The 13693-nt window shown below is 38.4% G+C and overlaps 1 protein-coding gene across 1 annotated transcript in view; it reads left to right on the forward strand.

Moving 5' to 3' along the window:
- adgrb1a (adhesion G protein-coupled receptor B1a) overlaps positions 1 to 12595 on the forward strand; it is a 151601-nt gene extending 139006 nt beyond the window's left edge. Inside the window, exons 28-29 of the mRNA XM_041793579.1 lie at positions 2267 to 2425; positions 11965 to 12595. Of these exons, the coding sequence (XP_041649513.1) occupies positions 2267 to 2425; positions 11965 to 12159 (354 nt within the window). The 3' untranslated portion in view covers positions 12160 to 12595. The remainder of the gene's footprint in view (positions 1 to 2266; positions 2426 to 11964) is intronic.
- The last annotated feature ends 1098 nt before the right edge of the window (positions 12596 to 13693 follow it).

Genomic DNA, 13693 nt, shown 5'->3' on the forward strand with positions numbered 1-13693 from the left:
ATTCCATTAAAATCAATGATCTGTCTCCATCTACTTCATACTACTGTTGAATAACATACGCAGCACTGGACTGGACTGGACTGGACACTGCATCGTACTGTAGTGCTAAGTATAACTGCTGTTCAGTCATTATTTTATTGTATATCCAAGCTGGCGTAGCTCATTTCTGGTCATAGAATGGAGTTAAACAATACTCAAGCTAACAGCTAACCTCCAATTTCCACATACACCTGCGCCATGACTCCCTCTCAAAGTGCACTACAGAGCAGATCCCTTTCTAGTCAATCTTTGCGATTCCACTGCAAACTCTCTGGTGCATCCCAGAAGAGATAGGATGCTCCTTTCAAAGTGAATCATATCTATATCAGCATTACGTCTCATCCTGTGGCACAAGCTACAGGTTACAGGTCGGTCATTGGGTCACAGAGCCCTATTGATGAAGAAAAGTAAACTTTTTAGGTGGAAAACTGCAGAATTTTACATAAAGGCACACATCCTTTAGCAAACATAACAATTTTAACCTCCTTATGTACTCACCCATGATGGAAGCAAAAAAATCCTGAAATAATGTAATGAATGGAACATCAACCCAAAAGGCAAAATAATCTGTTTGTTTATGTAATTTTCCTGTGTTAACTCATAGTTCTTGCTTGCCATTGGTTAGAAAAAAGCTCTGGGTACCTCGTAAGAATGTTCCCAGGAGTATATATCCCTAATCGACTGAATGCCCATTTAAATTGCATTTTTAACCAGATAGGCTAAAGAGGATCAAATGCTAAGAAAACAGTCAAATACATCATAAGGTTGTTGTTTCAACAGGTACAATGTGAGCCTGATATACTGTGTAGAGCATACCTAGCATTAGCAACTAGCTCCACCAGTCTTCGTTCCTCTTTTCAGATTAATATCGTGCTTTGATATGTTGCCTCTTTTCACTTGAGTTGAGTAGTAATACATGGGTGTATCCCTCAACAGTCTACATCCCACCTAAATTCAGTTTTCAAGTCATATCATGCTGTTCTTACGAAATGCTAACAGCTGAACTCTTCATGTTTATGTCTGGCAAAGTACCAGAAAGCTCTAATAGGATGGCCATTACCTGAAGCTAGCGTGATACAGAAATTCTACCGTTTAGCTGGCTAACCTGTATCCCTACTACCTAGTGTACAGCACAGGTGGAGTATGTGGATTTTGGGGGTAATGCTGCCACAGTGTAGCACCCAAATAAGTCAAGAGACAAAAAAAGAGGGTGGGTTTTTTCGGTCTTTTTCTAAACCAGTTTTTTCAAGGAGGAGTCAGAATAAAAGGGTTTGGCTTTAACCCAGTAAAGCTTATCCAAACGCGTCAGTGTTTATTTACTATGTATTTACTAATGTGTTTCCACTGCAAAAAGATTCTTCCTCCTCAAAGCATTAAAAACCATTAGCAGTATTTCCGTTTTTTTCATACCTGCAGAATTTCCAGCTAGGTCTTTGATGTATAAAGTAAAAATTTGCCAGAAAACAGTGGATGGAAACCTTGCTAATGTCACCTCTCTCTGACCAATCATAATCAAAGGGGCTTTATCAACAATGGCGGAGGAGAAAATGATTGTATTTGTCTTTCTGAGGGACATATTTTAGGTCTAAAGCTGCCGTTAAAGCCGGGATGGTAGCCCCTCACAATATTTTAAGAATTTCTTTGCCATATTTATCTGAAAAAAGAAAAACAGTAAAGCACAGGGGCAGACAGAACATCTAAAAGTTACAACAAAGGGATGCAGAAGTCAGCTTTCGAAACCTTGCAACAATGAAAGCTTTACTAAACTGATGTTATGAGCACTGCCGAAGCAGAAATCTGTCTATGGACACAGAAACTAACTGCTGTTAATGGAAATTACTTTCTGTTATTCTCTTTAGGGACAATCAGACACAAGAGGCAGACACTGAATTTACAAAAATGATTTTTATTCATTGGTAAAACTAAGGGAAAACATATTAGTGACAGTGTTTTGGTTAGTTTTGACTCTGCTAGTTTGGATGAGCCTTTTGGTAACCAGGCAATGGCACAAGCTACAACTAGTTCAGCGTGAGATTTAGTGATATCTGTACTATATAGAACTTAGGCATAGTTGGTGCAACAGGCCACTGACCTCTACATGTTTGCAAACATTCATAAGGATTGATTCAAAGTTTGGGTGTGACTTTCATATGGTCAAATTCAGGGACTTATTGATGGAAGCCTGTGCTTTTTGCCTCATACATAACAATGCAATATCCCTGTGTAGAAGATAATGCACACCCGGAAACGCCACCAGGACATGTTTCAGGACCTGAACAGGAAGATTCACAGTGCAGACAAGGATAGAGAGTCTCCACCTGTTGACGCCAAAGCTGCCAAACGATGGAGCGTGTCCTCTGCCAGCAGCGACAAGACCAACATGAGTGTAAAGACTTTATTCTGTTCTGCCCCCCTCCCTCCCCTATATCTAATGTTGTTCTCCTTTTCTCTTATCATTAACACAAATCACCACGCTGTAGTGGAGTTGACTGTTTAATTATAAGTGCAGCCATTTCAAAGATTGCATTTTTAATCTTATTGCTATGTCAGTGCCAAAAGAAATTAGCCGTGGGGGCATCAAGGGGCATAACTGTGGGTGGGCACTCCGACCAATCTTTGGAGGTTCTCTCGAATTATACAACTTGTAACAGTTTGTTATTAGAGGAAGCTACAAAAAGACAGTCACAATATTAAGACGAGAGCTGCAGCCAGGATGACAGCTCAGCACAGCGTACAGTCATGATTACCAAAGTGAAAGCTGTGTTTTAATAAAGTTATTAATTAGTGAAGAAATAACCTCTCCTTTTGGCCTTGCCAGTTCTTCCAAGCATGATATTAAAGTAGAAGCTGTCCAAGTTAATATCAAGTTTCCTGCATGAAAAGTACAACATGTAAAATTATAATACATCCAAACTACTTAAAAAAAAAAAAAAAAAAGAGACTCCATTGTTGTAGATATTTTAAGTCAACATTACTGTTGATCTTCTTCACGTTGAGCTGGCTGTGTGCTCTGCCACACAGGTTAATCTCATTAATTTGAGACACTTTACTGTGTGTATATGAGCTGTAGGAAACAGGATAAAATACACTTTATTGTCTATCCTATTAGGATACCTTGTTTCAGTGTTGCTTCTACCCCATAGACATTTTAATTATTTTCTGTGGAGGTCTACGAGACAGATTACTGAATGCATTGTTCAGTTCCAACAAATGTGATTGGCTTGTTGCATTGGAGGCTTAGCGATAGTTCAATTTATATAGTATTTATTTAGATTAGGTAAACTGGTAGCCAGAGACATAGGTACTAGTGCTGTCATTTAGAAAAAAATCAAAGTAATTATAGGCTCCGTAATTTATTGGAAGTAATCGCATATTTTGATAGAATCAAGCCTTCATCAGTAGCTAAGCATGCTATTGGCTAATCACGCTCATGCTGCCATAATTAAACTACTCTAGCCTGGCTAAGTTTGCTGCTCCCTATACAAGCAGCTTCTTATAGCAATAGGGCTCAACAGCGTGGCTCCGGAACAGTGTTAATTTTGGCAGCTATTTTTAACTTTAGTCTTAGTTTTAGTCTTTAGAAAAAATGTCTCTTAGATTTAATCCCATTTTAGTCATTTCTACCTTTTTAGTTTTAGTCTAGTTTTAGTCGATGAAAACTCAAAAACAGGCATTTATTTTCCTGCCTAAATCTAGTACCAAGACATGGTAGTCTGCTCTATCCTTGAAACTTGGAGTCCCTGCTTTTTACAGCTGAGAGGCAGAATAGCTACAGATGCATTGGTTTTTGACAGGTTTATCTACAGTGGAGAAATAAAATGGATTTTAAATGTCTAACAAAAACTAAATTTCATTTTAGTCTAGTTTTAGTCATCTTGACGAAAACTAACTTTTTGTCAGTTTTAGTCATCACATATCTATTTTTGTTAGTCTAAGTCTGGTGTTTGTCATGGAAAAGACGCTGTCAACGACCATTTTTAGTCATAGCTTTAGCCGTGCTGGTCCAGAAGCACAAATCCCATTCAGTTTTTCCATAGCAGATTTGAATATTAGCCATATTATCAGAAGTAACAAGAGATGGACTTAACAGGAGCTACCTCAATGGAAAATGATGGTATAAGCTCCTGTAGAGGGCAAAAGTTTGCAAGATGTCAACCTTGTTTAAGGAAAACATAGTTTATTTGTAATCCCTGCCAAAAATATACTACAATACCCACAATCCTTCAGTGTCTCTGATTGGTGGTGTCTCCGGTTGCCATGGAAATTTCCACCATGCCTGCAATCAAAGGCTGTCAAAACTTGATGATATGCGGCCACAGTACAAAATGATAAATGCTTACAACACAACATATTACAACATAATTTCAAATATAATTACTACAATAAACACAAGTGTAGAAAGAGGTAATTATATGGTTTGAAATCATGAAATCTATCAAAAACAACAGAAATAAATTGCAATGGATTGTGGGATGTGTAGTCTCTCCCTCCTTGTAAAAAGTATGTACACACTCTTGTAGCTCTGTGTCATGTGTGTTTCTCGACTAAATAGTCCTGACTGAACTGAGAAAGACTGTACCACTGGTAGACTGAAAGATAATAGTAACAAAACAGTCAGAAAGGAAACTGCAAAACTTTCTACACTGTAAGACAAAATTAGTTGAGCTTACTTAAAGAAAATATGGAAACTCGTTGCCTCAAAAATAACAAGTGAACTACACTTGACTTTTGTGAGTTAAAATATGTTTGTTTTTAGTGTGCAGTACTTGTTCTACATGAACTGTTTAAGTATTCACTACTAGTTTAAAATGAATTATTTAAAGTTCTCAAAACTGAGATTCAAATGTTAATTTAAGTTTGCAGGACTTAGGCTAAATCATTTACTTTTAGTGTGCAATACTTCATATTTTTAGTGCCATGTAAAAACTGATGAGTTCATAGGACTCAAAATATCTCAGATGACTGATTACCTTAGAACATCAGATAAAACTCTCTATAAAAGTTTTTAAAACTATCATTTCACCTAAGGAGGACTAATTAATGCCACCATTTGCAACAGTGGCTGTTGGTGACTCACTTCATTAATGTCAGTGAGCCATCCAACATACACTGATGCTTATTACTACTTCATAGTCCCCTATAGGCAGGACCTCTTTAATTGAGACAGCAACTTCACTTATGGTGCATTTTGTTTATTTATCTTATTTCACCTTTTCTTAACCAGGAGAAAATCTCTTTCAGATTAAAAATCTCTTTTTCAAAAGTGTCCTGGCCAGGACAGCTGCAGCAAACAGAGTGCACAAAGGTTTAGTGTTCAAAGGCATTCTTGGAAAACTGCAGATTTGCCATAACTCAAATAATATGAGTTATTACAAAAAAAACTTGAATTGTTTGAGTACTGTTCACTTAAAACTGAAATGAGTTCTGTCAGCTCATAAAAATAGAGTTAAAATAGCTGTTTTGGATTTTTAAGTTAACACAACTTAATTTTACCCCCTTTTTACTTAATTTGGTTAAATCAAGTAAACTAAAGTAAATTGAACCCTTTACCTTTTATGGCCAAGAAGTACAAGAAACTTGTTTATAATAAGTATTTAGAACAGGTTACAAAGAACTGAGTAATTTCAACTCAGTGTTTATGAGCTAGTATACTAGCTTTTGAAACAGAAGAAGACACTGGTCAGTCTAGGATGGTGTTAATCTGTCAAATACAAATTTCATCCATAAAATTATCGAAAGTGAGCAAAGAGAATTTACAATGCTACTTAAGCCTGTGATGTGATGGAATCATAGAGCAATTAATCAGCATGCATTTTCTGGTCACATTTTTCACTCCTGTCATTAATTAATCAAAATCAATCCAAAATGTTGACACCACTAAGAGTTACTGTTCAAGCTTGTATTTGCATACACATCTGGCTATGACATGAGCGTAATTGTTCATATTTAAGTTCAAATGTGATATTCGAGGATCCCTCTGAAGAGCCCAGTGTTAATTTTGATAAATAAAACTATGACTAAAACTATTAATCGACAGCCTTTTTTCCATTAGAAACACTAGACTAAGACTAGCCAAAAATAGACCTTTGATGACTAAAACTGGCTAAAAGTAAGTTTAGTATTCATCAAGATGACTAAAACTAGACTAAAATGTAATTTAGTTTTTGTCAGACATTTAAAAGTCATGATATTTCTCCACTGTGGGTAAAACTGTCAAAATACAATGCATCTGCAGCTATTCTGCCTCTCAGCTGTAGAAAGCAGGGGCCCCAGGTTTGGCAGGTTGCATAGACACACTACCATGACTTGGTACCAGATTTAGGCAAGAGAATAAATGCTTGGACTAAAAGTAAAGACTAAAATGTGAGGACTTTTCATAGACTAAAACAAGGCTGGCTGAAATGTTTTTGAGTTTCCGTTGACTAGAACTAGACTAAAACTGTAAAGGGTAGAAATGACTAAAATGGGACTAAAACTAAAAGGTATTTAACCTAAAGACCAAGACTGAGACTAAAACTTTGGTCAAAATTAACACTGGAAGGGCACACCACAGAGCTCTGGGTGTCTTCAACTATCCATGCAGGAAGTAAACAATAGACATGGCAACAACTAGGAAGTTACTGTTATGTACATTTTGAGATCAGAACTAACATCATGATAGCATCAGTAATCAATAATATTATCAGCGGACCAGCTCAGAATTATAATGGACAGAGCTAACAGTCAGCACCATGCATGAATGCAAGTGTCCTGGTGTTTCAGTTTGATGAGTGACCATGTTAACTGGTGACTTTCAGCTGAACGTGTCCATAGATGTGGTAGTTACCATATCTTTTGAAAACAGAGAAGATACCCAAAAATTTGTTTAGTTTTTTCATCAAAACACAAAATAGAATAATTAAGAATTTTAGCAGCATTCTCACAGAATTGTCTGCACCTTGCTTCCGCATTGCATTAATATTCTACCATGAGTACAGCTGATGTACTTGATAAATGTAAAGTACCTCAGGCAGCCATCAAGCTCACACAAATGCACAGTTAAAAAAAAAAAAATCTCTGCTCTTGAGAGGCATGCAGAAAGAGTGCAGAGTGAGCTGCTTACCACTGTCAAACCCATTTGTTGTCTGTGTTGGGCAGTGATGGAGTGTAGATAACCCCTAAACATGACGTCCATGCACAACATTTGGAAGTTTTAACAAGTTGGGCATAACTTAAGCGCATCACTCTGTTGATGACAACTTAGCGCACCCAATTTAAGATCAGAATGATCAAATTGCACCCTGGTCAGCCTGGAGTTGACCTGGCAGCAGTTGTTTTAGAGTCAGAGCTCCTAAACGAACCTGAACTCTATAAGTACCAGTCTTGCCCTAAAGGGTATTGCAACCCTCCTCTTCCTCAGCAGAAGAAATGACAGGACTGTCCACTGATAGGTGGATGGATACATTTTGTATCCCAATTACTTAATGAAAAAATGTCTACTTTTACTATCACTAGATAATATACAACTGTCATTTCTTTGTCTAGCGACTTGAACATGTGAGCGCGACTGATAAATCCTGTTGAGACCTGCTCAACAGAAATGGATGGAAAAGCACTCCTTGAAATTCAGCGTTGTCGTTTTCTGCAGATAAGATTTATTTAACATTTCACATTTCATCCCTTTAAATAAGAAAAAAAAGTAACAGAATGCAACAATATATTTTTTTTTTATGATTGTACCTCTGCAGTTTCCCATTGCAGTTCCCTTTTCTTCCCAGGACTTTAGGCCAGTCTTCTTTTTACTCACACTTCTTGTGTGACCTTGACCTTGATAACTCCTCCTATCATTTAAAACCTTCTTTGCAGCAGATGTCTTTATTTCCCTCTGCTGTAGAGTCTCAACTTGTTGTACAGCTTTGGAATCAGATTGTCTCTCACGTTGAGCCCCACAGATCAGGGTTAGAGTCATTTGACACTGATCCAGAAGCAGAAATGTCAGATGTTTGTTATCGCCCTGCAGGATCACACAGCTTTAGTACAAGCTCAAGAAGCAGAAATATCAACTTCTCCACTCCGGGTACAAGATGTGTTTCTGAGGATGTGTCCCAGCCACAATCATATCTGCATCTAAACCCTTGTTACTAAGATTTACTAGCTTTAGTGCATTAAGACTGCACTGGATCAGATCAACAAAAACACATTTGTGTTGACAAGGCCTTGTCTTTTATTATGGTTTCATAGTGAGGAAAACTTGGCATTGCATTTAGTTTAAAATAGTGTCATGTAAAGGTACAAATAGAAGGGTTTTAGCTAAACAAAGTATAAGTCAGATCATATTTATTTGTGCACATTTCAAGAATCATGTTTATGTTATGTGCGGAGGATGCAGACAGGTTTGAATTTTTCTAAGTTTGGGAACTGCAATTTGCAAGAATCACTGGGTGAAATAACAATACAGTAATCACAGTACTAATGAAATGCCGTAATTATTCCTTTAGCTTTGGCCAGCTGTTTTAATGCTTATCTAAAATAACTGAGGCTGCAGCTACAAATGCAACATGCATATTATTGTGGATTGACCTTTAAATAATTCTCTTTTAATTTTGTATGTTTCACATTATATCACAGCACCCTGCACATCATTTCATCATTTCAAGCCAGTTGAAATGATTGAACTTTAGTTTCCATTAAAATGACGCAGTCAGAGTTACATTGTCATGGTATCAGCCTTCATATCCTCGACAAAGGTCAAAAACATAAACCATATCTATCAGATTTCCTGGAGACCTTCTGGCTATAGGTTCTTTGCAGATGGGGGGGTTTAATGATTTCTGCATAGAGAAACTCTACCAAGAATACCCTGTTTTGATGGTTTAAGACTATGCCAAGTTTTCAAAGTGAAAGTATGAACATTCTTTATTCTTAAGCTACTTTGGGTACTGAAAGTAGTGAAATATTCAGGCAAAAAAAAAGATTAAATAAAAAAACTCACAGAGGAACTACGGGAGGCAGGACTATAAAGCCTCCGTCTAAAGCCTGGACAAGTGGCATCACACAACGTTTATGTACGGTTCGTTTCCACAAAGCAGTCCGGCTTGGTTCTGTCATGGTTTTAGCACATGAAACTTTGATCTTACCCGTGTTTCCTCAGCTGAAGTTTGTCTCCCCAACCTCCAGTCTTGCGTGTTTTAGCAGCAAATCTGTCCATTTTAAGAGATCCAGATCAATTGGCTCAGCTCAGTAGAGTAGGTTGTGTGGTGCAGGCTCGTTCGTGAACGGCACATCATCACAAGATTTATTTGGTTGATAGTACATCGCTGGTAATTCAATTCAATTAAAAGCATATTTGAGACAAAACGAGGAATTTCTTATATGTTAGAAGGACTCAGCTAGCCTCTTAGCTCAGTACAAGAGTCCTCTAGACTTCTGCCTCTTTTCATTTGGATTGACAACTAGGAGGTCTGCAAGACTGAGTAGACGTGATATTAATCATCTCCACGCCAGGTAAATCTCTTAAACTGTGGTACACTTTTTCAGCAAAGTGTAGGGATATACTAAACGTGTGTAGAATTTTTCTGATAATTGCAGCATACAGGTTCATTTAAAGCTTTAACCCTGTAAAGCCTGCTACCCCAGTAATATCCAGAAAACTCTCATTTTCAACTGAGATGCTCCCCAAAAAATGCCATTCAATAAAACTTCACACATATTTTTTTTTTTTTAATCATTTTTTATGCAGCAGGTATTTCTGGCAATTGATAAACCACTGGGAGGTATTTTTTACAATTTACCAGATTGTATACAAAAGGTTTTTAAGGAAATTCTTGATCATGTTGATTAGAAAGATGTCTCACAAAATCATGTGCTATATATGATACAATAAGCTTTAAAGGGTTAAAGTAATAGCTTTCCCATTCATTGTCCCCCACTTCCTGGCCCCCAACAGACATTCATGCATAATCAGAATCACATCATTGCAAAGTGATGCTTTTCACAGTTATTTTAATTTGGACATAACCAATATCTTGCTGCTTCTCCTCTCACTCCTGCGTGCCTTCTGTGTTTGCACACTATCCTGCAGTCTCATGCCCTTATATGGACAGAAATGGGGTGTTTCTCTGTGCTAATTAGGAGAAATGTGCAGCTTTGGAGTGCCTGGGGTTCATCAGCTTAGGTGCAAACAAAACAGCAGTTTAAGAAAATATCATGAATTCCATGTAAGTTTCTCTGATAAATTTCTTAATCCTCTGTGACCAGCGTTGTCATATATAACTAGAAGAGACACAGGTTAGCCTCTTACCTTTTTTCCCTCAGTCATTGTGTCATTCCAATGACCCCTTCCATGCCCTCAAAGCCTATGCAAGCTTTTCTTGCCAGCCTGGAACTTGGGTGACTTGCAGGAGTCTTTTAAGATTAAATCCACAGCAGTAACTCTAATATTGAATATCCTTTTTATCAATTTTTGATCATTTCTGCCACTGGCAGCTAATGCTAAATGCCATATTGTATACCATTATGCTTTAATGGCAGGCTGTAACAAGGGATGAGTATGGTAACGACATGTTAGCGGTACCCTGATTCTAAATAAAACACAAGATACTTGTGCCCTAAGCACAAGTAAGCTAAAACATCCAATATCTACTGGACCAAATGACAACATAGATATCGATACTTCATTTCGATACCTGCCACCCAAAGAAAGGCAAGAATTACACTGTGTAAATTGTGGTAATTATTTGTAAAGTTACACCGGTTTCCTTTTCTTATCCCATGTTTCACTAGCATCTCAATAACATATTTCTGCAAAGAATTCAGTGTACCCAGACAGCTTTCATTCTCCCACTGAATTTCAACACATATTTTTTACCCTCAAAAATATCGGTTCTGGCACCATGTAGGCACAGGCACCGTATTAAAAGGTATCAATATAGCATCAGTATTAGGAAACACCCAAACGATACCCAACCCTACCTGTGACAACCAATGGCCAGCTGTTTCCGTCATTCCGTCATGCAATTGTGCACATAGATCATGCAGGAGATGACCTGAATAGCTCATAATGGAGAGACAGATCTTGTGATGTGGTTGTCTGCTTTGAATAGAGGCACAAATTCAACCACTATAAAGAAGCTCAAGGACTTTTTGTAACTATTTGATTAATTTGAAGTCTTTTTGTCACAGAATGATTTTGTACTTTTTGGTTCCTAGAAGATGGGAGAACAGTTTTGTGCAATTTTTTATTTTTATTTTTGTTTTTTTTTCTTTATAGTCCCATAACTTTATTAACAATTAGGTGACAATACTGCCGTACACTTATTCTTAAAGCCCAGGTTGTCCTGAAAAAAGGATGGGTGGAGCTTGGCTGTGCACCCCAGGGTTGATGTAAAAGCTTTTAAGACAAGAAGTCCAGGAGAGACAAAATGGTTAAAACATAGCCTAGGGTTTGAAGGATTAAGAATCAATTTAAGAAAAATGTTAGGATATTGATGGAAAAGGCCTCTCTGATCATCCTGTGTATTTGTTTTTCTTTACGTTTGATCACTCAAGTTTCTGAGATCTCATGGCTTAGGAATCTCTACTAGGAACTATTAAACAGCCAGAGTGAGATCTCGAGTTCTGGCTATAACGTTAGAGTATTGATCTACTAGGAACTGGTTGAAACAGCCCCAATGTCTCCATCTATAAATTTTAAAATCATCCAGTCCGCACCAGCCCTTATGTTACTTTGACTAGTGATGACGGCAAAAAAAAAAAACAAAACAAAAAAAAAACATCAGGATTGAATGACAACAGAGTATAAATTCTAATTATTCATCTTCTTTAAAATGTTGAGTTATTCCTTAAAGAGAGGCTCTTAAAGCAGGCAGAAAGGTAGGATGAGGTAGAGTAGGTCCACCTGAACATTACTGTCTCAGAAAACAAGCTCTTTGTTCTTCTTCCCTTTAGGACAAGCAGGCGACCCCAAGTAAGAGGGCGTGGGAGGGCATCAGGAAGACCCACTCCCCCCCATCCTGGGTTAGGAAGGACCTGGAGACGGTGGCGGCGTCCCCTCTGGAGCTGCAGACAGTGGAGTGGGAGAAGAACAGTGCCACCATCCCTCTGGTGGGACAGGAGATCATGGACCTGCAGACAGAGGTGTGACCTGAAATCTCCCAGATTCACACCCACAACCTCCTGTTTCATTTTATTTTCTCTGGACAAACAAGCAGACACACCACGCACACTGCCCTGCTCTGTACTTCAACCCAACAGCTGGATGAAGCCCACAGCTACGAGGACGTGAGGAGGGGAAGATAGTCAAAATATCCGAAAAGGAGAGCGGGATCATGGCGTCGCTTTCTGTGTTCTTTCTTTTCATGTTTGGACAATGTTTTTTGTCGGCTGGTCATCTTTATTGTGTCTGATCTCGGATACCTTATGGCCCACACAGGAGATTCAGCTACTATATGTGCATCATATAGTTAAAAACAGCGGTAATCATTCCCTGAATTCAATGAGTAAAATGTGATAATCATGATCATGTCTTTTTTTTTTCTTTTTTTTTCTTTTTTTTTTTTTTTTTACTGTTAAGAGTATCGTTGCCTCACTGTTCTGCTCTATCTTTTCCTGATGAACGCTGATGTTTTACAAGATGACTCTGGACGTATATTTTCTCCAATATCAATCTCAAAAGGGAAAACAACAAGCGTTTCAGGAGGCAGACTGCCAAAACGTACACCCATGTGCCCCCAGAATGCCGTCCCCTCCCCTTAAAACCCGACCCAATCCTGCTGGCTCTTTCCCTCGTGATCCTGATGGGGCAAAATCAGCCCCGCGGTGACAAGTAAGGTGTCACCATGAGCCAAAGTGGCACCGACAGACACCTCAGAGACGCCAGGGACGTCAAACCTCAACTCCGCAAACATGGACGTCGGCGTCAGTGCGTCCAGAAGGAGCCACGTTCAGCAAACACGCTGTTTGGATGTACAAGCAGGCAAATGCAAAATACGCTCAAAGATGCTGAGGAAAAGGCTACTTGTGTTTGTATGTCTGTGTCATGGAAGATGAATAAATGACTAGATCTATAGATATTTATGGTACGAAGCAGAGTTCATCAGAGGGTTGCACACAGAGAAAGCACAAGGCTCACTTGGAGTCCTGATGTACAGCATTGTAATTATTTCAACAGAGTTCTACAGAATGGATTTTAGCCTATAAATATCTTTCTTACTGTGCTTGGGGATAGTTGTTCTCATTATTATTAATATGAACATGATTATTCTGATACTGATCCTCCCAGGCCCCGCCCCCTGTCCTGTCAGGGTACTGGACTATACGAGTGTTCTGTATCGCAATGTAACAGTGTGTGTTTTGATATCACCGCCAGTCACTCCCTCAGATCTGTATTTGTCAAAACCCTCGGACCCCTCTGCTCCTCGCCCACCCCGCCACACACGCCCTCCCCACCCCTCCTCACTCCCCTTTTTCTTTTACTGGGGTCACCTCTTTGTTAATGTACAGTTTTCAGAGCACAAAATGAATGTGTCTTATTTCTAATAAAAGCATATAAGCATATAATAAAACCAACATCTTGTTTTCTCATATTTGACAGATTACAAAGGGATTCATCCTATGTGGCACCTGATTGGTCAGTGTGAATGCAAGCATACTGCACTCAGGAAGTCATTTTCACAAA

The sequence above is a fragment of the Cheilinus undulatus genome, linkage group 8 (genome assembly GCF_018320785.1).
Source record: "Cheilinus undulatus linkage group 8, ASM1832078v1, whole genome shotgun sequence".
Classification (NCBI taxonomy): Eukaryota; Metazoa; Chordata; class Actinopteri; order Labriformes; family Labridae; genus Cheilinus; species Cheilinus undulatus.